The sequence below is a fragment of the Mobula hypostoma genome, chromosome 18 (assembly GCF_963921235.1).
Source record: "Mobula hypostoma chromosome 18, sMobHyp1.1, whole genome shotgun sequence".
Taxonomy (NCBI): Eukaryota; Metazoa; Chordata; class Chondrichthyes; order Myliobatiformes; family Myliobatidae; genus Mobula; species Mobula hypostoma.
The window spans coordinates 27,267,511-27,290,470 of NC_086114.1; the positions used below are offsets into that span (position 1 = coordinate 27,267,511).

At 40.0% G+C, this 22,960-nt stretch overlaps 2 protein-coding genes across 2 annotated transcripts in view; both read left to right on the plus strand.

The window, feature by feature from the left end:
* LOC134358417 (collagen alpha-1(XXIII) chain-like) overlaps nt 1-16,577 on the plus strand; it is a 134,155-nt gene extending 117,578 nt beyond the window's left edge. Inside the window, exons 3-4 of the mRNA XM_063070630.1 lie at nt 7,633-7,677; nt 16,222-16,577. Of these exons, the coding sequence (XP_062926700.1) occupies nt 7,633-7,677; nt 16,222-16,241 (65 nt within the window). The 3' untranslated portion in view covers nt 16,242-16,577. The remainder of the gene's footprint in view (nt 1-7,632; nt 7,678-16,221) is intronic.
* Nucleotides 16,225-22,960, plus strand: part of col13a1 (collagen, type XIII, alpha 1) — a 123,712-nt gene continuing 116,976 nt past the window's right edge. The window contains exons 1-4 of the mRNA XM_063070629.1: nt 16,225-16,229; nt 16,554-16,580; nt 17,246-17,281; nt 22,901-22,927. Of these exons, the coding sequence (XP_062926699.1) occupies nt 17,261-17,281; nt 22,901-22,927 (48 nt within the window). The 5' untranslated portion in view covers nt 16,225-16,229; nt 16,554-16,580; nt 17,246-17,260. The remainder of the gene's footprint in view (nt 16,230-16,553; nt 16,581-17,245; nt 17,282-22,900; nt 22,928-22,960) is intronic.

Genomic DNA, 22,960 nt, shown 5'->3' on the forward strand with positions numbered 1-22,960 from the left:
GGCCATGTCATGTACTTACTGTAATTCAGCACTGTTAGAGCACTGCTGTGGTGGAAAACACTAATAAGTAAGTCCCCATCTGCCTATTCAGGTGAACATAAAAGTTCTTATTGATCTATACATGTTTAAATTCTTCAGTATCTGAAACGTCTACCTTGCTCATTAAGAAGGTGGTAGCCAAACACCTCGATAAGTTATCATACGATTGGGCAGTCAACATGGTTTTATGGAAGAGAAATCTTGTTTCTGAAATATAAAAGATGTAATTAGCGGATCGATAAAGGTTATTGGTGGGTGGTTGGAAATTAAATGACGTGCATATAAAATTCACTGCAAGTTTGGGGATTATGGGACATAATCATACATAACAGAGGATGGAGAATTAGATGTCTAACAGTAAGCAAAACGTAAGAATAAATGAATAATTCTCATAGTGATGAGCTGTGATGTGTGGCATGACACAGAAATTATTCCTGAACCTCAGCTATTTATAATTAATGTTCATGGCTCAAATTGTAGAAACAAGTATGTCATAATAATCAGTTTTATGGATATTATAGAAGTGCGTACAAGGTCATTAAAGGGAAATGGACAGGCTAATTGAGTGGGGAGCAAGAGAATTGATGTGGAGAAATATGAGGCTATGTATGTTGGCAACAGGAATACAAAAGCAGGCTATTATTCAAATAGTTAAAATACCAATGAATGTCAAAATTGAAACTGTCTTCATATGTGCACATGGCTACAGAGTATATGCCATTTATTGTAAGAGCAGTGGAGTACAAAAGCAGGTCTGTGGTTGTGTATCTGGCAGGATCACACTTGAACTTTTTCATAGTTGTGGCCTCCTTATTTAAGGAAGGATATACTTTCCTTGGAAATGGTACGGTGAAGGTTTACAAGAATGCTTCCAGAGATGAAGGTTTCTTTTTATGAAAATATTGAATTTTAATGCTTCTATACTTACATGAGTTTGGAAGAATGAGAGATGAGAGAGTTGTCAAATTCTGTCAGAATGTTGCCCCTTGTGGAGGAAATCTGGAGTTGGGGAAAAGTTGCAGGATAAAGAAATCCCCATTTACAATTGAGAAGAGAAGAATATTCTCCTTTGACAAATAACCACACATTTCAATGGTGGTGTGCAGAAGAGCATCTCTGAATGCACAACACTTCGAACCAGCAGCAGAAAACTCTGAACATACGCTCAGTAGCCACTTTATTAGGTACAGGAAGTACAAAATTGTATGCTGTGGAAATACAGAAGGTACCTAATAAAGTGGAAAATGAGCATATACACTACTATATTGTAGTGAGTTAATTCTTTTATATTGAAATCTTTTTAGTGCTCTTCTCAGTCTGCCGGTTGTTAAGTGTGCTGATTTTTCTAACATTTTCCATACACTTCTGCAATGTGCTCAGTCATTGCTGGAGTTTGCATTGAAAGGGAGTTCAACATTGTACCTTCAAGCCAGTTCCCTGTATGAGGCATCCCCAAACCAAAGCTCACCCTACGTTCAAGGCTACGTACACAAAATGCTGGAGGAACTCAGCGGCATCTATGCAATGAACAAATAGTTGACGTTTTGGGCCGAGACCCTCCTTCAAGGCTTGTTGGACTTTACTACATTTTTGTACTGCAGCTATAATTTTCACTGGTTAAAGTGAAAAGGTCAATTATAGGTTCAAGACTTCTATCTTCTGTTTGTTGAGGTGCTAACCTGCAATTATGGCAAAAACAAAAAAAAAATGCAATCTGATGATTGCATAACATCACTGTCACTAAATGCATGTTCTGCTTTTGACAAATTTGTAAACTGTGGAAATGCATACAATGCCTTAATTTTTAGCAATCTGAAAATACCTAAATCATGCCATTTTGACTCTCCTTCCCATTCCAACATTGGTTTGTGGCTCCTGCTTCCTTACGCAGACTAGGAGAACAACATTTCGTATTCCACTTGGGTAGTCCACAACTCAATTTTATGAGCATTGACTTTTCCATTTTCAGGGAAAATGGAAGTCCTCTGTGTTCCCATCTCTCACTCCTTCTGACCCATCCCTGGTCCTCCCATGTTGTTCCCTGTTCCATGCTCCCTGTCCAGCCCTCCATCACCAGTAGCATCCCCCCTCTCACTCTTGGTTCTATCTTTTTACTACTTGCATTTCACCCTCCAGATCCCCTCCCCCATCACCTTACATACATATCTGGTTTCAGTGCCATTAACTTCCATGTCCCCACTCATCACTCTCCGGCTCCACCTTCACTCTCTCCTCCTCCCCCAGCCCACCATCAAATTTGGTTCTATCTACATCCCTCCTCCATCTACCTATCACAGTCCAGTCCCTCTCCTGCCCCTCTCCATCTCTTCACACAGACTACCTTCCTTCCCCACTCTGTCCTGATGCGTGATCCCTACCCTAATATTGCCATTTCTTTCACCTCCACAGATGCTACTCAGTCCACACAGTTCCTCCAAGGGTTTGTTTCTCACCGAAAATATTACCATGTTATTAAATGAATGTTATGTTGAAAAACAATACTGCAGGCTTCACATTTATCGACAGTTTTGCTGTTTCAGATGAACACAATTCAATATTAACCAATCTTTTCAGTGAAGCTCTGCCTATGGCATGGGATGTCTGTTTACGTTGCAGGGCAATAAAAAGGCTGTTAATCTCTTTATGAAGAATGTGCTTCCAGTTTTCTTCAGGAAATCTTTCCCTTGTATTTTAAAAACAGAATGAATTTACACATCTGCTATTTGTTTTAACTGCATTTTTTTCTAGCAAATTTACATCCTGGGTATTCAGAAATGTTCCATGACTGCTCGTGATTGTAAAGGCAGCTCTTGGTATTTATCTCAGCCCTTCTAATCCACAAAAGTGTTTGACCACCTTAGCTTATTGAACTAGACTACTAAATCTTCAGTGGAAAGCTGGTTTATGTAGATTAAATGTCTGATACAGTACCCATGGTCTAACTGTAATGTTTTGTAACTTCAAAACATTAAATCAATTCAAAGGTGATACAGGATTCTGAAATGAAGGTGTAACTTCGAGTTTACTTTAAGTGAGGTGCACATATATCAAGTGGTAGCGTGCTGATGTATACAATTCGCTTATTTATACATATAATTCGTAATGAATTATTAAAAGGAAAGAGAGTGCAGGAGATGCTCAGTGGATCAGGCAATATCTGGAGAGAAAAGCAGAGTTAATCTTCTAAGTGGTGACCTTTCAAAGTTCAGATTTATTCCCAAAGTATGTATAGTATATCATAATACAACCTTGAGATTCATCTTTTTGCAAGCACTCTGAAAACAAAGAAACGCAATAGAATTCACTAAACAACACACACAAGACCATCACGTATCCAATTTGCAAAAGGGGACTAATCATGCCAACAGTAAACACAAAGTAAGTAAAAACACATGGAGCATGAACTGCAGAGCCCGTTCATTGCTGAGGAGAGTGAAGCACGTCCAGGAGCCGGATGGCTGCTCCTGAACTTGGTGGCATGGGACTCAAGACTATATCTCCTGACTGACAGTAGTAACAAGAAGAGAGGGGGACAAGTCAAGGGCAGACAAAAGTTCAAGTTCAGACAAAAGGCAAGTGTTCATTTTCTGCTCTCATCCTCAATGATTTTAAGCTTCCTTAACGCTTTAATCGGTGCAGAGTAATGGAGCCAACCACAGGTTCGTGTGCTGCTATCAGACCTCGAAACAGCGTCCACCCCCAGCAATGGCTGTCTCGGCTGTACCTGCGCGCTCGAGAGATTCGTCCCCCAGGAGATCACAAAAGCATCAGACCATTGAGACCCTTTGTTAGAACTTTCATCCGATTCCAGCCTCTCTTAGAACTGCAGGTGTAAAATGTTAAAGGAGTTGAGCCTAAAACTCCCTTATTTGCACATGTGGGGAATAAAAGACTGAAGTAATCAGTGCACAGATGAAGGGCTGGAGTGCATATGAGCCTCTGATATTTTCTGTCTAGATGTTTAATATTATCCACTGGACGTCTTTGATATTTTTTGTGTAGTGGGCTTGGATGGTTTATGTATAATGGTTTGGACATGTGTTTGGGATCAAGTATTTCTGGATGCGTTTGACTGTTTCGTGAATAAGGTTTTGAATACTTGTGGTTGGGGACAGGCTTAGAGTTTTTTAATATGTTTTTAGTGTTTGTTTTTTATGTGTGGGTGTTCATTTTTGTCTTCAGTTGTTGTTTTTCCAAGTAAACTACTAAATTTCGAATTGTGACCTGTGTTACTAATCTGATACATTAGATAATTCTCCCACTTCCACTCACTAGCAGTAAAACTGGAAGCTATCGAAAAAAAATTGAAAAAAGTTAGTAATCAAATGCTACATGCTTCGCTCCCACCCTTCCCTCCACCCCAATATAGGCGATAAGTAAGAGGAGCAGAATTGGGCCATTTGACCCATCAAGTCTGCTTCGTTATTTCACCATGGCTGATCCAATATAAAGTTCATAAAAGTGTTTATTAATATTTTCCTTTCAGAGCAAACAGAACGTGTTTTCAGCATAATAGGCTGGAATTTTATTGCTACCAACTGTGTATTAAACTGAGCAGATGCAGATGGAAATCTGATGGGGTGGATCACATATCCAGAGGGAACATGTCAAACTGACCCATTAGTGATTGTCAAGCACCCTGAAAACAAAACAGGATATTTCCTGACGATCGAATTAAAAGTTAATCTGCCACTGGGGGAAAAAAATTCCTTTAGATGCATCATCTTACATTGACACCTAAATGGAATGTGTAGAATATCTTTCCCAGTTATTAATTAACTATTTAGTGTTGCAGATATCAAGGACAAGAAGGATTTTGCTTCCTGAGTACTTTTGGGTGTGCCTTATGGATTTTGGTCTGCTGATCATGAAAATCACAATATTTGTTATTTCAAATCATAATTTAAGTCAATTAAAATGTTGCCCACAATGTAAGCTGAAAAGTTTTCTATCTTGCCTAGGCATGAATAGGCAGGGCAGATGCTGCATTGCAGGACAGGTTTTAGAAAGGTTATAAAAGCATGATACACACACTGTACTATGCAGTGCATTTGCCTGTATATCAGTTTGCGATCACATTGATGTGCATTCTCTTCGCACATAGCATTTTGTGTGTACTCATTATAAGAAAGTAATTATATTTTCAGGAGTATTTATGATAGCAAAATGTTTAACCAATATTGCAACAGCCGCGATACTTTCAGTTATATTTGTGGCAAATATATGCTTAAATCTCAAAAACAGAGCATGACTCCTCCTATTAAGAAAGCTTATGAGCTCTACTTTTGATGTAAAATTGTTGACAAAGCCTAGGCTCCTCACATTTGTTGTATTCCCATTTATACTTCTTCCTTGCGCTGTCAGTGACAAGCACGGTGAAAGATCTCACCAGGACTTTGCAACCATGGAGAAATTATATGAGGGCAACTGGAATCCATCAATGCTGGCTGATTATTGTTAGCGAGAAGCCTCAACACTGAGTACAAATGAAAATTATCAGCAAAACATTCTTTAGCTTAGTCAGCAATGTTATACAATTAAACACATTATATTCAACAAAAATTAACTTATTATTTCTCCAAATTCCTACATGATACAAGTAGTCTGAAATCATTTGTGTTCAGCTTCAATCAGTCCATCATAACAAAAAAATTTCTGAGGAAGCAACACTTTCAAAAAAATTTGTTGTCCTGTGTATTTAGATCCAGTGAGCAGACCATTCATATACAATTCATAACAGTTTAAACACAGAATCAGGTTTAATATCACCAGCATATGTCATGAAATTTGTTAACTTTATGGCAACAGTACAATGCAATACATGATAAATATAGAGGAAAAAACTGAGATACATTAAGTACTTGTATATCTGTTAAATAGATTAAGTTAAGATGAATAGTGCAAAAAACATTTTTAAAAAGTAGTGAGGTAGTGTTTATGGGTTCAATCAGATGGGAGAGCAGAAAAAGCTGTTCCTGAATCGCTGATTGTGCGCCTACAGGCTTCTGTACCTCCTTTTCGACAGTAACAGTTTGAAGAGGATACGTCCTGGGGAGTGGAGATACTTAATGATGGACGCCGCCTTCCTAAGGCACAGCTCCTTGAAGATGTCTTGGATACCACATAGACTAGCACCCATGATAGAGCTGACTAATTTTACAATTTCTGCAATTTATTTCAATCTGCAATTTATTTCTGACTAATTTCTGCAATTTATTTCAATCTTACGCAGTGGCCCTTCCCCCCCTACTCCACCCCCACCCCCCATACCAGATGGTGATGCAGCCAGTCAGAATGCTCTTCACGGTACATTTATAGAAGTTTTCCAAGTGTTTTAGTTGACGAGCCAAATCTCCTCAAACTCCTAATGAAATATAGCCACTGTCTTGCCTTCTTTATAGCTGCATCAATACTTAAAAGTGAAATTGAATTTCTGTTTTTCCAGATCACAATATTTTCAGTTTGACAGATTCCATTTAATGATGATGGAATATCTTAAAATGAGTTGTGAAAATATTTGTACCCTCCACTTCAGCCTTCCAAAACCACCATTCCTTCATGAGAAACAGGGTAGATCAGTATATCAATTGTTACATTGCAGCTGTAGGTCCAGACTGGGTGAACTGTTATGCACCCTTCAAACCATGAATGAACTGTTCATTGTGTTGTCAACATGAAATTTATACTTAGGCCATGACCAAAAATGACCACAATAAAATTGCTCTAAGTTTAAAGGGAGCCTTTATTAACCTTACTTCCTCATGGTTTGATCAGTAATTTATTTAATAGGAATTATAGAAACCTGCAGAATAAATAAGTGTCCACTTTTACTAGACAGAGCTCTATTTAACACCTTAAATTTAGCAATGCTGATGTTTATTCTAAATGGTATACCATTACGCAATTCATTTATTGGTGATATGTGACTCCGAGGTTCAGGAGCTGAAACAGCATTCCCTATAATCAGGAATTTTTATAACAGTTTCTAATATGTATGCAATTTATTTTAGAGGACTCTTGTGTTTTAAATGTTGCTTTCATGTGAAAGGCTGTGGAGGTGTGTTTTGGGAAATAAAATTTTACATGCTACATGCAGTAGATGGATATTGTTTTTAAAATGTGATTAAGATTTTGGAAAAGACTCCCTTCTTTCTGCTCAATGATTTATTTGAGTGTAAGTCAAGAAATGTTATCTGTCTGAGATTAAATCATCTTGATCCTGTGCCAGCTAATCAATAATCCAGGAAAGCTCAGGGTCATTAAGAACAATGATTTATTGTATTTCAAAATATGAAAGACAGCAATATCTAAAATACAAGCTTGTTATTACAAGCTATTAGAATTCTATAACTGCATTTAAACTTCGAGAAACATAGGTGTTAAAGTGCATTCCTTCATGAAGAACATTCCTAAATTAAGATCAAAAAGGGCTTTAAAGCAGCTAGATCTCCTAATAAAAACTGTTATTTAAGTTTGGACTCCACTTTCCATTCTAATAGTTACCTTAGCTAGGTTGTGCTATAGCTTATAGACTGATAATTCTTGATTCCCCATTTGTTAACAATTATATTAACGTTCTTTGTTTCTTTCTAGGGCCACCAGGAGAAAAAGGAAGACATGGTCGCAGAGGTGTTCCAGGTATGTGCCACAGTGGTGAGGTATTCTCTCAGAATAAACAACATGGTGCTCTCATTCCATCTCTTATAGACTGCCACAAAGAGATTGGTTCATTGGTTATTATTAACCTTTAATTTTTACCAGTCCTTGTAGGAGAACCTAGTGCAATTCAAGCACAAGTTACCACCTTCCAAAATTTGCTTCCATTGAAGTCGACACCGGGGAATACAACAGGCAGCACTACACTACAGTAACAAGCAACCTGCTGGACGATTTTGACCAACAATGTCAACAGATCCTATTCCATGTAGATACTGTTCAAACCACTGTCCCTTCAACAGATTGTTGCTCCAGATCTGTTGTCTCTTATCTCTCCTGCAATACTCTACTACCTCAATAGGTACATTTAATGTCAGAAAAATGTATACAATATGCATCCTGAAATTCTTTTTTTCTTCACAAACATCCACAAAAACAGAGGAGTGCCCCAAAGAATGAATGACAGTTAAATGTTAGACCCCCATAGACTCCCCCCCAACTCCCCCTCCCACGCATCAGCAGCAAAGCAACAACCCCCTCTTCCTCCGCCAGCAAAAAAGCACCAGCACCCCCATCGAACATTCAAGCATGCAGCGAAGCATCAGTAAAGACACAGACTTGCCGTACCCCAAAGACTACTCATTCACCCAGTAATTCGACATGCCACAGGCTTGATCTTTCCCTAATAAGGAAAAAAGAGGTGTCCCTGTTTCACAGCGAGGAACCATAGAAACCATAGAAACTACAGCACAGAAGCAGGCCCTTTGGCCCTTCTTGGCTGTGCCGAACCATTTTCTGCCTAGTCCCACTGACCTGCACACGGACCATATCCCTCCATACACCTCCCATCCATGTATCTGTCCAATTTATTCTTAAATGTTTAAAAAGAACCCGCATTTACCACCTCGTCTGGCAGCTCATTCCATACTCCCACCACTCTCTGTGTGAAGAAGCCCCCACTAATGTTCCCTTTAAACTTTTCCCCCCTCACCCTTAACCCATGTCCTCTGGATTTTTTTCTCCCCTTGCCTCAGTGGAAAAAGCCTGCTTGCATTCACTCTATCTATACCCATCATAATTTTATATACCTGTATCAAATCTCCCCTCATTCTTCTATGCTCCAGGGAATAAAGTCCTAACCTATTCAACCTTTCTCTGTAACTGAGTTTCTCAAGTCCCGGCAACATCCTTGTAAACCTTCTCTGCACTCTTTCAACCTTATTTATATCCTTCCTGTAATTTGGTGACCAAAACTGAATACAATACTCCAGATTCGGCCTCACCAATGCCTTATACAACCTCATCATTACATTCCAGCTCTTATACTCAATACTTTGATTAATAAAGGCCAATGTACCAAAAGCTCTCTTTACAACCCTATCTACCTGTGACGACACTTTTAGGGAATTTTGTATCTGTATTCCCAGATCCGTCTGTTCCACTGCACTCCTCAGTGCCTTACCATTAACCCTGTATGTTCTACGTTGGTTTGTCCTTCCAACGTGCAATACCTCACACATGTCAGTATTAAACTCCATCTGCCATTTTTCAGCCCATTTTTTCAGCTGGTCCAAGTCCCTCTGCAGGCTCTGAAAACCTTCCTCACTGTCTACTACACCTCCAATCTTTGTATCATCAGCAAACTTGCTGATCCAATTTACCACATTATCATCCAGATCATTGATATAGATGACAAATAACAATGGACCCAGCACTGATCCCTGTGGCACACTACTAGTCACAGGCCTCCACTCAGAGAAGCAATTCTCTACCACCACTTCTTTTGGTTCCGCACAAAGCCGACCACTCTGATCTTCAAGAGGACCAATTTTATCCCTTACAATCCTTTTGCTCTTAATATACTTGTAAAAACTCTTTGGATTATCCTTCACTTTGACTGCCAAGGCAACCTCATTTCTTCTTTTAGCCCTCCTGATTTCTTTCTTAAGTATTTTCTTGCACTTCTTATACTCCTCAAGCACCTGATTTACCCCCTGTTTCCTATACATTTCATACAACTCCCTCTTCTTCTTTATCAGAGTTGCAATATCCCTTGAGAACCAAGGTTCCTTATTCCTATTCAATTTGCCTTTAATCCTGACAGGAACATACAAACTCTGCACTCTCAAAATTTCCCCTTTGAAGGCTTCCCACCTACCAATCACATCTTTGCCAGAGAACAACCTGTCCCAATCCACGCTTTTTAGATCCTTTCTCATTGCTTCAAATTGAAACTAATGGTGTTATGATCACTGGAACCAAAGTGCTCCCCTACACAGACTTCTGTCACTTGCCCTAATTCGTTTCCTAACAGGAGATCCAATATTGCATCCCCTCTAGTTGGTCCCTCTATATATTGATTTAGAAAACTTTCCTGAACACATTTTACAAACTCTAAACCATCTAGACCCCTAACAGTATGGGAGTCCCAATCAATGTATGGAAAATTAAAATCCCCTACCACCACAACTTTGTTTCCTGCAGTTGCCTGCTATCTCTCTGCAGATTTGCTCTTCCAAGTCTTGTTGACTATTGGGTGGTCTGTAATACAATCCCACTAATGTGGCCATACCTTTCCTATTTCTCAGCTCCACCCATAAGGACTCAGTAGAGAAGCCCTCTAATCTGTCCTGCCTGAGCACTGCTGTAATATTTTCCCTAACAAGCAATGCTACTCCCCCACCTTTCATTCCTCTGCCTCGATCACATCTGAAACATCGGAACCCTGGAATATTAAGCTGCCAGTCCTGCCCCTCCTGTAGCCAAGTTTCACTAATTGCTACAACATCATATTTCCACGTGTCAATCCACGCCCTCAACTCATCCGCCTTCCCCGCAATACTCCTAGCATTGAAATATATACACCTCAGAAGATTTTTACCACCACTCACAACCTTTCTATCAGCAGATTTGCTTAAACTTTCAACATCATTTATTTTCACCCCAGCCACACTGTCAGCTCTGGCACTCTGGTTCCCATCCCCCTGCAAATCTAGTTTAAAGCCTCCCCAATAGCACTAACAAACCTCCCTGAAAGGATATTGGTCCCCCTGTGGTTCAAGTGTAACCCGTCTCTCTTGTACAGGTCCCACCTGCCCCAGAAGAGGTCCCAATGATCCTGAAATCTGAAACCCTGCCCCCTACACCAGTTCCTCAGCCACTTGTCCATCCTCCAGAGCATCCTGTTCTTACCCTCACTGGCACCTAGCACAGGTAGCAATCCTGAGATTACCACCCTTGAGGTCCTGCTTTTCAACTTCCTACCAAGCTCTCTATACTCACTGTCCAGGACCTCTTCACTCTTCGTTGCTATGTCATTGGTACCGATGTGCACCACGACATCTGGCTGGTCACCCGCCCACTTCAGAATGTCATGCAATCGATCAGAGACATCCTTGACCCTGGCACCTGGGAGGCAACAAACCATCCTGGCTTCTCTGTCACGACCACAGAACCTCCTGTCTGCACCTCTAACTATCGAGTCCCCTATCACTACCGCTCTCCTCTTTTCCCCCCTCCCTTCTGCATTGCAGAGCCAGACTCAGTGCCAGAGATCCAGCTACTGCAGCTAGTCCCAGGTAAGTCATCCCCCCCCAACAGTATCCAATACGGTATACTTGTTGTTGAGGGGAATGGCCACAGGGGAACCCTGCTCTGCCTGCCCTTTCCTCTTCCCTCGCCTGACAGTGACCCAATTTCCTGTCCTCTGCTCCTTTGGCGTAACTACCTCCCTGTAGCTATGATCTATAATCTCCTCATTCTCCCGTATGATCCGCAGGTCATCCAGCTCCTGCTCCAGTTCCCTAACGCGGTTTGTCAGGAGCTGCAGCTGGATGCACTTCTTGCAGGTGTCGTTGTCAGGGACACCGGAGGGCGCCCTGACTTCCCACATCCTGCAAGAGGAGCATTCCAACATCCTGCCTGGCATTCTCACTGCACTAAACAATCTGAACAGAAAACTTACCGGAACCTACCCTGGCCTCTGCCTGTTCTCGCCGAAGCCTGTTGAGCCAAAGCCGTCCCACTCTGACTCAGTCCACTCCGACAATGGCAGCTACAACGATGGCCGCTGTATATGGTGGTCTGCTTTTTAAACCTTGGTGCGCTACGTCATGCGCCTGCGCAGTGCAGACCCTTCTCCCCGAGCAGTGTTTTAAAAAAAAACGACTTTTTCTACCCGATTTCTTCACTCCTTCTCAGCTGCATGCTTCGACTGAAACAAGAACCGTTGAAAATTTCTCTTTTTAAACCTTGGCGCACTACGTCACGCGCCTGCGCAGTGCAGACCCTTCTCCCCGAGCAGTGTTTAAAAAAAGACACGGAGGGAGACATAACAAAACAACTCATTGATTTATGTTGTTATAAGTCTGTTGCGTTGCTTTTTCCGAGCTCTGTGCCCAAAGAGCTCGGGTGTCTGAGCACACAGCCAGCAACCGGCTCGCAGCTTTCAATCTTCTGTGTACTCCTACGACACATCAAGTGATGGCACCGGCCTCGAATCAGCCCGTCTCCAGAGCCACGAAAATCCGGCACCCTGAAGGCGCACTAATCTCCCAGGCCGCATCCTTGGTATATCAAAAAGCGGCCGGTCGTGAGGCCTTGAGAGCGGATCCCATTTCCACAAAGAGCCAAAGTCAGCATGTAACTCCAGGTCAGGGTTTTCAAAAGAACCCTGAAAAGGGAAAAAAGATTAAAGATAGAAATAGAGCTGTTTCCGAAGATGCAAGTAAAAGAGGCGCCGTTAGGTGGCATCATCCTAAGCTCCGCCCCTCCTTGGGTGTTACCTGGCAAAAAAAAGGAGTCTTTTCCTGTGTCTCTACAGCGACCCAGTAAAAGTGATCTGCTTGAGATATGATATTGATCCACCCTACCCCCTAAAGAACTTGTAATATACAGCAATCAAGTTGTATAATACATTATGTAATGATTCATGTGATGAAGCAAATGAGAGTTTGCACGGTAGTGCAGCAGTTAGTGTAATGCTATTACAGTGCCTTTGGCCCGGGTTCGATTCTGCAGCTGGCTGTGAGGACTATGTATGTTCTTCTCATGACTGTGTGGGTTTCCTCCATGTGCTCTGGATCCCTCCCACATTCCAAAAGTGTAAGGGTTAGTAGGTTGATTGGTCACATGGGTTTATCTGGGCACCGTGGGCCTGTTGGACCAGTAAGACTTGTTACCGTGCTGTATCTTTGAATGAAAAAAAAGTAAGCAAGAAATTTAAATGTGTATTTGTGCATTATTAATTGGATTCTCAATTTCCAACATGGAAAATGTATTTATTGAATATAAGCTAATTATTTTGACTTTTGGTTTTGGTTAATTTCAGCTGTTCTTTCCTATAAATTGGAGAAATTAATGTCAGAGTTGTATTAATGGATCTATTATCAGTTGCATTCTATGAAACTACCAAGGAGTAATATGTTTTCTTTCCAAGGTGTGAACTCTGCATAATTTGGTTAGCTGGCTTTGTCACTATTCTGCAATTCTGAAGTTGTAGATTTCCAAGTCGTTTTTTAGACTGTCTTTTCCTTGAGTAAGCTAGTCACCACTGGCTTTTGGTGGTACACAGACTGGACCAACCTGACCATATGTCAGGTTCTATCAAACATCCTACAATTGTCTCTCTGCACCATATATAATAAAATGGTGAATTCCTACTTTCCTGAAGGGCTTCCTTTCTTGTCTTCGGAAAGATGCACCAATATTCTACTTTCAAAGTTAGTGTACATCTTAGGGTCTGTGATAGAGGGGAATACTGCAGTGGTGCAGTCTTCTCTTTTTTTTAAAAAGTGTAATTAGTAAATGATGGCAAATACATTAAAATGATTCAATACATTTTAGTACGACTCTGGAATATCATATTTCATTCAATAATGGAAAACAACCAAATAATTTTTAAAAGCCCTAAAGAATAAATATTATTACTCATCCCTTTACTAAAAAAAAATTGGCATTGCATCCATTTTGTTCATTCTCGCTTTCCTCCCTTAATGTTCTTTCCCCAAATGAAATGTATTTAAAAAATAGGAGTTGATAAGAAATCTTGGGAAATAGTGTTTCAAAGTTGACCCCAGTCTGACCCAGTTCTGCAAAATGCTGGGGATAAAGATGTGGAAATCAACCCCCTTCCGAAGGCAGTCATGTCTTGGGACTGCAGGGTTCAGTTTGGACAACGGACACCACATAGGAACACTCACTTTGGGAATGTTTCTCAGTTCCATTTATTAAATTAAACGCCATGTGATTTTCTTTTAACCTCTTGTAGAATAATGGTAATTTCTTTGCTGTTCAAGGACTAACAGCTACCTCTCCTTGCATTTCTTCCACTTCCTATGTCTGTCAGCTAGACTAAGATTGGGGAATATAAATTTCAGGAAAGAATATCTCAAGGCACCTTTATTTTCTTAAACAATTCTGTAATAATTTAGTCATGGCAGAGATGGTAATAATTGATAGAGCTTGTTTATTTCTAGCAAAACACATGAAAGCAGTTGTTCATAAAAAAAGATCTTCAAGAACTTAAATCCTAAGATCTTTTACAGATCTTTGTCTTTTTCCATGGGGGTGGCAGGGTAGCGTAGTAGTTAACGTAACGCTATTACATCATCAGCCGTCTGGGTTCAGTTCCATCGCAGTCTGTAAGGAGTTTATACATGCTCCCCATAACTGCATAGGTTTCCTCCGGGTTTTACGGTTGCTTCCCACATTCCAAAGATGTACATGTTGATAGGTTAATTGGTCACATGTGTGTCTTTGTGTAGTGCAGCCTCATTGAGCCAGAGGGCCTGTTGCCATGCTGCAGCTCTCTTTTTTTAAAAAAAAACTATTGCTTATAGTCTGCATGAGATTGTTGTCCATGATCTCCCTTCAAATAGCCACTCATACAGGGTACATACTGTACTTTACTACAATTGAAGTCTTTTTTTGTGTGGGTAGGTCATTGAGATTTTTCTTTATAACATGAGAAAATTCAAACCCCAAGTTTTTTGCATGATTGCCTTGCTGTAGTTATGCAAGGTCCTCAGAGAAGTTGGTCTGAGCCAGATGTGTAGATCTCCACAGCACAATTCTATCCACATAATGGGCATTTTTGGGGATAATGAGCCATCATCACTGAAGAGACTTGGAAGGGCAGGTTTGTCAGGTGCCAGCAGTAGACAGGGCATCAGACTGGTGCGTTCTCAGAACCTTGTGAGAAGCATCTGAGTTGCCCCACTGAATTGGGACCAATTTCATCCATACTCTCTGTCCTTGTCTCTGCCCCTCTTAAACTGAAATGTGATCTTCCTCCATATTTGGCGCACGAGACTAGCAGTCACCAGATAGGATCATCTTTACTTTCAAGGAATTGTCATGGTGATAATTCCTTGAAAGCAAAGGTGACCCTATTTGGAGTATCACAACCTAGGGCTCACAGACACTGCCATCTGCTGGTCAGTTAGCTGCAGGAAGCCTCACCCATGGGGCCAAGTCATGGATTGTACAGCACAGGAGTGGGCTGCCTACCTTGTCCATGCCAATAGTTTTGCCCTTCTACAGTAATCCCAGTCCAGATGTAGGTCAGTTCTGTTGCAGTGAATTTCCTCCAGGGTGCTCCAGATTCCTCACACATTCCAAAGACATGCAGGTTAGTAGGTTAGTTGGTCACATGGGTGAAATTGTGTGGCGAGGGCTCACTGGGCCAGAAAGGCCTGTTACCATGCTGTATCTCTTAAGTAAATAAAATAAACACTGATTCGGAGATTAGAGGTAGATACTACTCGCAAGAAAAGAGGAAAGTTGTTTAAATATGGGAAGAGTGATGGCACATGGAGTGATTCGCCAACTGGGACAAGGAGCCCCTGTGTTTAGTGACATCAGTTAACAATTCACGGAATCCTCAATCTATTCCAAGAGCTGTGGCAACAATGGTTTAAATGAAAATTATAGGATATATTTGAAAACATAAAGATGGTAATATTGTTGGGAGACATTTTAAGGCACATATATTTTGCTACTTTCAGCTTGATCAATGTATTTGTTGAGCGCTGAGTCATTAATCTCAATTTCTGACCCAGCTTCTAAGTTGGGGAAATGACGTTTTATTGAGATATATTTTCATACGACATAGGAGCAGAAGTAAGCCATTTGGTCCATCAAGTCTGCTGGCCATTCCATCATAACTGATTGATTCACCCTCTGAAACCCATTCTTCTGCCTGAATTTCAACAAGAAGTACTTAGTTCCATTTTCCTGATAAGTTGGATTTTTACAGGAGTTGGATGCGAAAACTTTAAAAGAGTTTAAAATTTCTTTTTATGTCCATTTAGTGTATAAAATAAATGCATGTGAATGGATTTTGTCTGTTCTTATTCTACATAAAGAACTCTTCCCTTTACATTGTGTCATCCATCTGAAATGTAATGCATTTTTTAATGCTTTGTCTCTAGGCTAAGTAATTAAACCAATGATGAATCTTGTATTAATTCTATGTTGAGCACCACAGGAGAATAATATGCTTTTTCACTCTTCTTCTGTTCACAGGGCCAGCTGTAAGTACATGAAACGCTAGTTGTGCCTAAGAGAAAAGGTTGGGTCAAAAATAACAGCGTCTGTCTCTAAGCTTCTGTTTGGTGTACTGGACCTTAGATATTAACTTATTTCTGCTAAATCTTTGCCATGTCATCATAACTTTCCTTGGTCTTTGCAGAATGTATATTTGTTGTGATGCTGTAAAACCTTTGCACCAGTGCACTTATAAATTTTGTATCTTTAAAAGTTAAAATTAATAAAGTCAGCTTTATCCCTTTGGCTTGTTGGGCTATGTATATAATATGTTAATTTTTTTCCCTTTCTACTGATTTTTATCACTTCAGGGAGCTCCAGGAAGAGATGGCTTTCCGGTAATTAGCCTTAAACTGCACCCCTCTCCTTGTCTAATCCTAACTCTGTGTTTGCACTTGTCTGCCTTGTTTTAACAGGCTTTGTCTACCCCATGCTACGTTCCAAAGCTTGCCTTTTGCTGACTTCTGTCCACTCCCACGTAATCCTGATAATAATTCATGTGTTCTATTTTTTCTCCTTAACAATGTGGAAAAAAAAGCTTCATTTAGGATGAATAATTTCATTTCAGAAAGGATTGATATCCCAGATATTAAAAATCCACATCATTCTCATCGTGCTAATTAACTGTTTTGCAAACACTGCTCCTCCAATATATGATCTTGGCTCTGGCTACATGTATGGAAGAATTTTTTTTAACTTGGTGGTGTGGTGTTAGCATACAGTCATCATGTTGCCAGCTTTCTCTTGTGATAAGGGCTCTTTTCCAAAGGTTTAACTCTTGACCTAGCAATCTGGTAGTTTGGTGTGTAAAGCACTGAATAGTAGCATCTAATGGGAAGCCTTCATGCTTTTTTGATTGAGCATTACATTCTGAAACGCTTGCTCTGTGATTTTGGGGCACACGTCTTTGCTGGATGTTCTCGTGTGCAGCTGAGCAGCTTTTTGGGTGAAATTGCAAAAAAAAACTCTTTCTTTACAGTTCTGACTGTACATTGATTATTAGGGAAACAAAGGATCCATGGGCCTACCAGGGAGAAGGGTAAGTTTATTTATTGCATCTAATTTTAGCAGCGTGGTTACATAGATCTGATGCTTATCTTGCACTGAAAGCACAATGAACAATCATTTCAGCTGTCTGAATGAAGTGTCAAAGAAAAAAAATTAACGCTGCAATATCCTTCCCCTTGCCTCACCCTTTTGCATCCTGCACCTTTCTTGGGTGTCTGAATTGGCTTATAATATTTTATATTTTAACTAGTACAGATTTTTGTATGTGTATAACTTTTGGAGCCAAAAAAAAAGGCACCATTTTTGGAAGAGGTCTTGTTCTCCCAAGGGAGCTATTGCATAAACATTTCTAAAAGGTCAGAACAACATCTGGCTCATAGAGATAGAAGACTTTTGTTAAAGTGACATTGTACAGATCATTGAATTCTCTTTCAATTTCAAGCCCTAGGATAATGCAGCCTTAAACCATTCATTTGACATTGCCACACTTAACTGCACCTTTCTTAAAGCATTTTGCACATTGCTTTGGCTCCATCTCACTGATGGAGCGGTTCTGCCACTGCTGTGAATTGCTACACTTTTAAGATACATGTAACAAAGACCTTAGGTTAAAGTTTGTCTTTGAATCAGGCTTTCGCAAAGTTTGCGAGGTTGTTTTGCTGTGGTGCGTTGGAGTTCTGATAGTCATGTATTTTAAAATATGCTATCTCCTGCAGTGAAATCTTTGGCTTTTAAAGCATTGGTTAGTTAAATGGGCTGTTTGGTGAACATTTCTCCCCATTCAAAAACAATCTAAATACATCAGCGGCTAAATAGAATTCAGGACAATGTAGAGGCAAATATGCAATCATATGAGCTTTGTTTACCTGTATTTACAGATTAGTGTTTGCAAGTATTGACTGACTTTCCCAAATGTTACTATATAAGCCTAGCTTTAGAATATTGTAAATTTAAAAAAAATATAAAAAGATTTGTATTAATCTATAACTCGTATACAAGTACAAATCTATTTTGCTTCTCTTATAACTTTGATCTGATATGATAATGTTAATGTAGTAAACAATAGAGTCTCTGCTTGTTACGTTGTTGATACCTTCCTAATACTGAACAGCCTCTTTAAAGCTTTGACTCACGGATGTGGAAATGCTGTGGGCTAACCTGATTGCCATGCTGCTGGTCTGGACTTCAATATTTCTTTAAATATAAGTAAACGTGCATAAAGCACATTTATCACACAGTGTTGGTCTTTGCAGAAATAACTAAACTCATTTGAAATCCTCATTATTTCAAAAGGACCCCAATTCCAACTGTGTGTGGGCTGAAGGGTTGTTAACTGTTATTACTGATTGTTATTTCTCCAACCCTTTAATGGGGAAATTCCGTGGAGAATTGACCAAGTTTCTAAGGTTAGGCTGCCACCGCTAAATTCCTGTGTGTGGAGGTACATTGTTTCAGGCATCATTGCAATGGACCGAAAAAAACCTTGTGCTAATTGCACATTTTTTTTAAGAAAGATGACTTTGAAAGGCTCCTAAGTCTTTCTTGTTTTGGGTCACTTTCTCAGCATAAGGAAGTGCTCACAGCAGAGCTTCCTGTAATTAGCAGCACTTACTCTGCTTTGTTTTTCTGATTAAGTAAGCCCAAACTATGCTCAGTTTTTGGTGACAGGACCCTATCTCGGACGGTCTAAACAAGTGAGACATTGTTCATATTGCCTTGCTGCTAATATTGCCCTGTTAACGTGCATTAGAGAAAAAATTGAGCCGCCGGATCAAGAATAAGTTGCCCTTCCAGTCTTCCTAAAGCAAATCTGTAACCTGAAGTGGGAAGTTTTGAGGACAAATTTACTTAAAATGTTAAACTTTTAGGATTGACATTGGCAGTAACTTTGCTATCCTGTGAAAGAATTGTAAAAATATTGGCATTCAGATGCTTTGAAAAGTAAACCAATCTGTGCAGGTGGAATTGTATAACACCAGTTGCCCCAGTACAAATGCTGGGCAGTTCATTCAGGAGTTGTTAAAGAGCTAAATTACATGTAACATCCATTTTTTGTTACCATTCAAGTAGGTTTTATAACCGTTTATACTTAGTGTGTGGGGTAGATAATTGGGTTTAGTTATGTTGCTTGGGTCTCCTTGGCATGTATAAATGTGTAACTCTGAGTACTGAGGTACATGGGAGATAAGTAGGTCTTCTACCAATCTCACTTTCATGAGACCATGAGACTGCAAGTGCCAGAATCTGAAGCAACATACAATCTGCTGGGGACACTAAGCAGATTGAGCAGCATCTGTGGAGGGAAAAGAATTGTTGACATTTCAGCTCAAATCCCGACATAGATTCAGAGTTTTCAACAGAAATGTTGACGATCACTATCCACCACTTCCCACCCCGAAGATGCTGCTCGACACTGAGTTCCTCCAGTAGATTGTATATATGTACTTTTTTTTTAAATTAATGGAAAGATTGATAAAGAAAAAAAAAGGAACAGAGAAAAAAGATTATCTGTCACTTATTTCCATGACCTGTTTCTCTTGTAGCTTAAACTCTTTTCTCATATACTGAACTGGAAACTACAGAAATGTTTCAGCTTTTAAACTTGATAGAGCCCAATAAAATGCTCAGTTCTCCATGTGAATCTGGAATTGTCCAAATAGATGAAGCTGATTTTCTTAGGTTCTCCAATTTACAATGTGATAAATGTGCTTTTCAGAGCATGTCTACAATAAAGTTTGATTTATGTTGGATTATTTTTTTTGGCTGTGTGTTTATTGCTATTGTCATGTAAGTGCAAAGTTGTGAGCGATTTTGAGTATATAGAAGATTTCACAAAGGTAAGGTTTAGGATCTTCACACGTCCACTGCAACAACTTGGAGCACCTTTAATGTGGTTAAAATATACAAAAGAGGGTTCACAATTATCTATATTAATAAATTTCAGTCCTGGTTTTTTGATCTGATTCTTGCATTGTGAAGCATAGAAAACAATAGTGGTGGCCAATAGCTTTCAGAATTTATTAGAGTTCAGTAGACTTAGAAAATAATTGGAGGTGAGTGGAGTGAAGAGTTGCTATACTGAGGATGAAAAGATGTCATAACACCCAAGATCATTAAGAATGGATGAAGAGATCTGATCCATTTTAGACTATCCAATCTGAAAGAGGTTGCAAAAATCTCCCAACTCTGTTTCAACAGCTTTTAACACAAGTTTTAATTAAGTGTCCCAAGGTACTTCACAGAAACACTATCAGATAGAACTTTGCATCGATCCACAAAGAGATCTTCGAGCAGGTGACACAATGGCAAGGTGTTTCTTTTCATCATTTTCATACTTCTCCTGGTCCCATATCCCATTGAGTCTGTGCTGGCTCTTACAACAACCTCATCAGTTCCATTCCCGCACAGGCATCTGTGCAGCCTGATCTCTCTCTCATCCTAATTCTGCTCCCACTCAAATAAACTATGAGCAATTCTCAGTAGCCAGTCAGGACACCAACCATCAGATTGCAGAGACGTGAGAGGAGACCAGACCATCCAGCAAAAACAAATGAAAGTAAGACGGAGATGTTTGTTTCCTCATAGATTTCGCTAATCATTCTAGAAAACTATTTCAAGCATTAATGACTCCTATAATTTAAAAAAAAGTGATCAGTATCATTTGTTAGATTCCACACCAGATCTGCAAGTTCATTATGCCGACAATGTTTTGAGATTTTATTTTGAGGTAATCACATCCTCATTGAACCTGAATATTTCTACACACAAAAAAAGGTTTTTTTAAAAAGGCTTAAAATGATTGGAAAGATAAACGTTCACAACCTTGCCTTGCGCATGTTGAGTTTGCACCCTGAATAATCAAGAAAAATTGTTGTAACCTAAACCAAGAATTCAGGATCTGACTACGGTGTATTTGTTTGACCAAACCTGTCACATCTGGTTACTGCATTTAGTGGTGATACCTCGCTTTAATTGGTAGCACTGTTGCCTCTGATGCAAGAGGCCCTGCTCTTACTCCACCTCCGAACTTGCAGCTTAATCCAGACCAGCATCATCCTGCAGTACCAAGGGCTGCATCACTGTCAGAAACACCTTTGTTCAGTTGAGATACTGAAGCAAATTTCAATATATTTACTCTGAATAATATTGAAGATTTAAATTTGAAAGAAGTAGGATTGAAGATCGTTCAGTTCTTCAATCCATACAACTAAAATAAACATGACTTGGTCATTCATCCTGCCACTTTCTGTAGGTTGCACCTTGTGTATGTAGCAGGATGGCTACTGTGCCTCCCAAGTAACATGGACTCCAAAATAATTCATTACATATCAAGAAGTTTGAGCCATTTCAATGCAAATCACTCATCAGACTCCCAAGTTTGGCCTACAGACCTGCAGTAAATTTGTTGCCTTAAATTTATTATTGTTTCTGTCCCAATGTGTAATATTAAATTGAATTGATGGTTTGTAATCCTTTCCATTGACAATGGAGAATACTTGCCAGCTGGTTCTGATCATAATTTTAAACTGGGCTGAAAAGAGATGTAGTTTCTATTTGTCTTTCTCCCATCCTGCCACAGGTAGGGTCTTTGGAAAAGCAAGGCATTAATTCTTCTCACTTTCTGTGTGCTTGATACTTTTACCTTTGCACAAAATAAATGGGAAGGGTCTCTGAAATCTGCCACAATCTGGGCAATTGTGTGGGACATTCTCCACTTTGTAAAGATAATATTTACTACTTTAAAAGATAGCCTATAGTATATCTGATTATTCTGTTGAGTAGAAAGCAAAGCAAGCCATAGCCATACCCTGTACATTACACTTTGATCAGTGTCAGCCAGCAGTAGGTCCATCCCTTGTTGCATTCTGTGGATACCAACTAAATCGGGGATTGGTAATCTGGGGTCCATGGCCCCCTTGGTTAATGGTAGGGGGCCCATGGCATAAAAGCAGTTGGGAATCCTTGGTCTAAATGGATTCAATTGTCATTCAGCTGATCGACACTTGGCTAGCTTCCTCTCTCCTTATTGGCATCCGTTAATCTCATGAGACCATGGATTTGCACCTTGGAAGGTTTCCAGGGCGCAGGCCTCGGCAAGGTTGTATGGAAGACCGGTAGTTGCCATGCTGCAAGTCTCCCCTCTCCGTGCCACCGATATGTCCAAGGGAAGGGCATTAGAATCTCTCTCCTAATTCAACCATAAAAGGTCCAATCCTGTCTATGATTGGAACCAGAGTGGCCCTGCTCCTTGTTCCTCATCAGTGACACTGTGCAGGTAATTACCAAAAGATTCACTGGGAATCTGGGGATTGGGGTTCTAAATCTCTCGCCTAGTTTCCCCAGAATATTTTCTTTTCATAACTGCTGGATTTTTTTCTCCCAAGTTACTCTGTTGTGATATTTCCCCATTGCTAAAGGCAACGAGTTTCACTCTTTTCAGTACCGAAGATTATTGAGGGTGCAACCTCTTGCAGTGCTGCTTGTTTGTTGCTTGAGTACAGACTGATGCAGAGATGTGGACTTTGGCTGCTGACATCTTGAGAAAGATTGCTTTAGAAAGATGCTGATAAGTACATTTATGGTCTCAGACTAATCCTCTATTTGTGTCTCTCCTTTACCTCTGCATGCTGTGTTTGCTGTGACTGCGCAGGGTCTAAAGGGGGAACCTGGTGAAGAGGTGAGTCATGCAAGGAAAGGGAAGCCTGTCCTA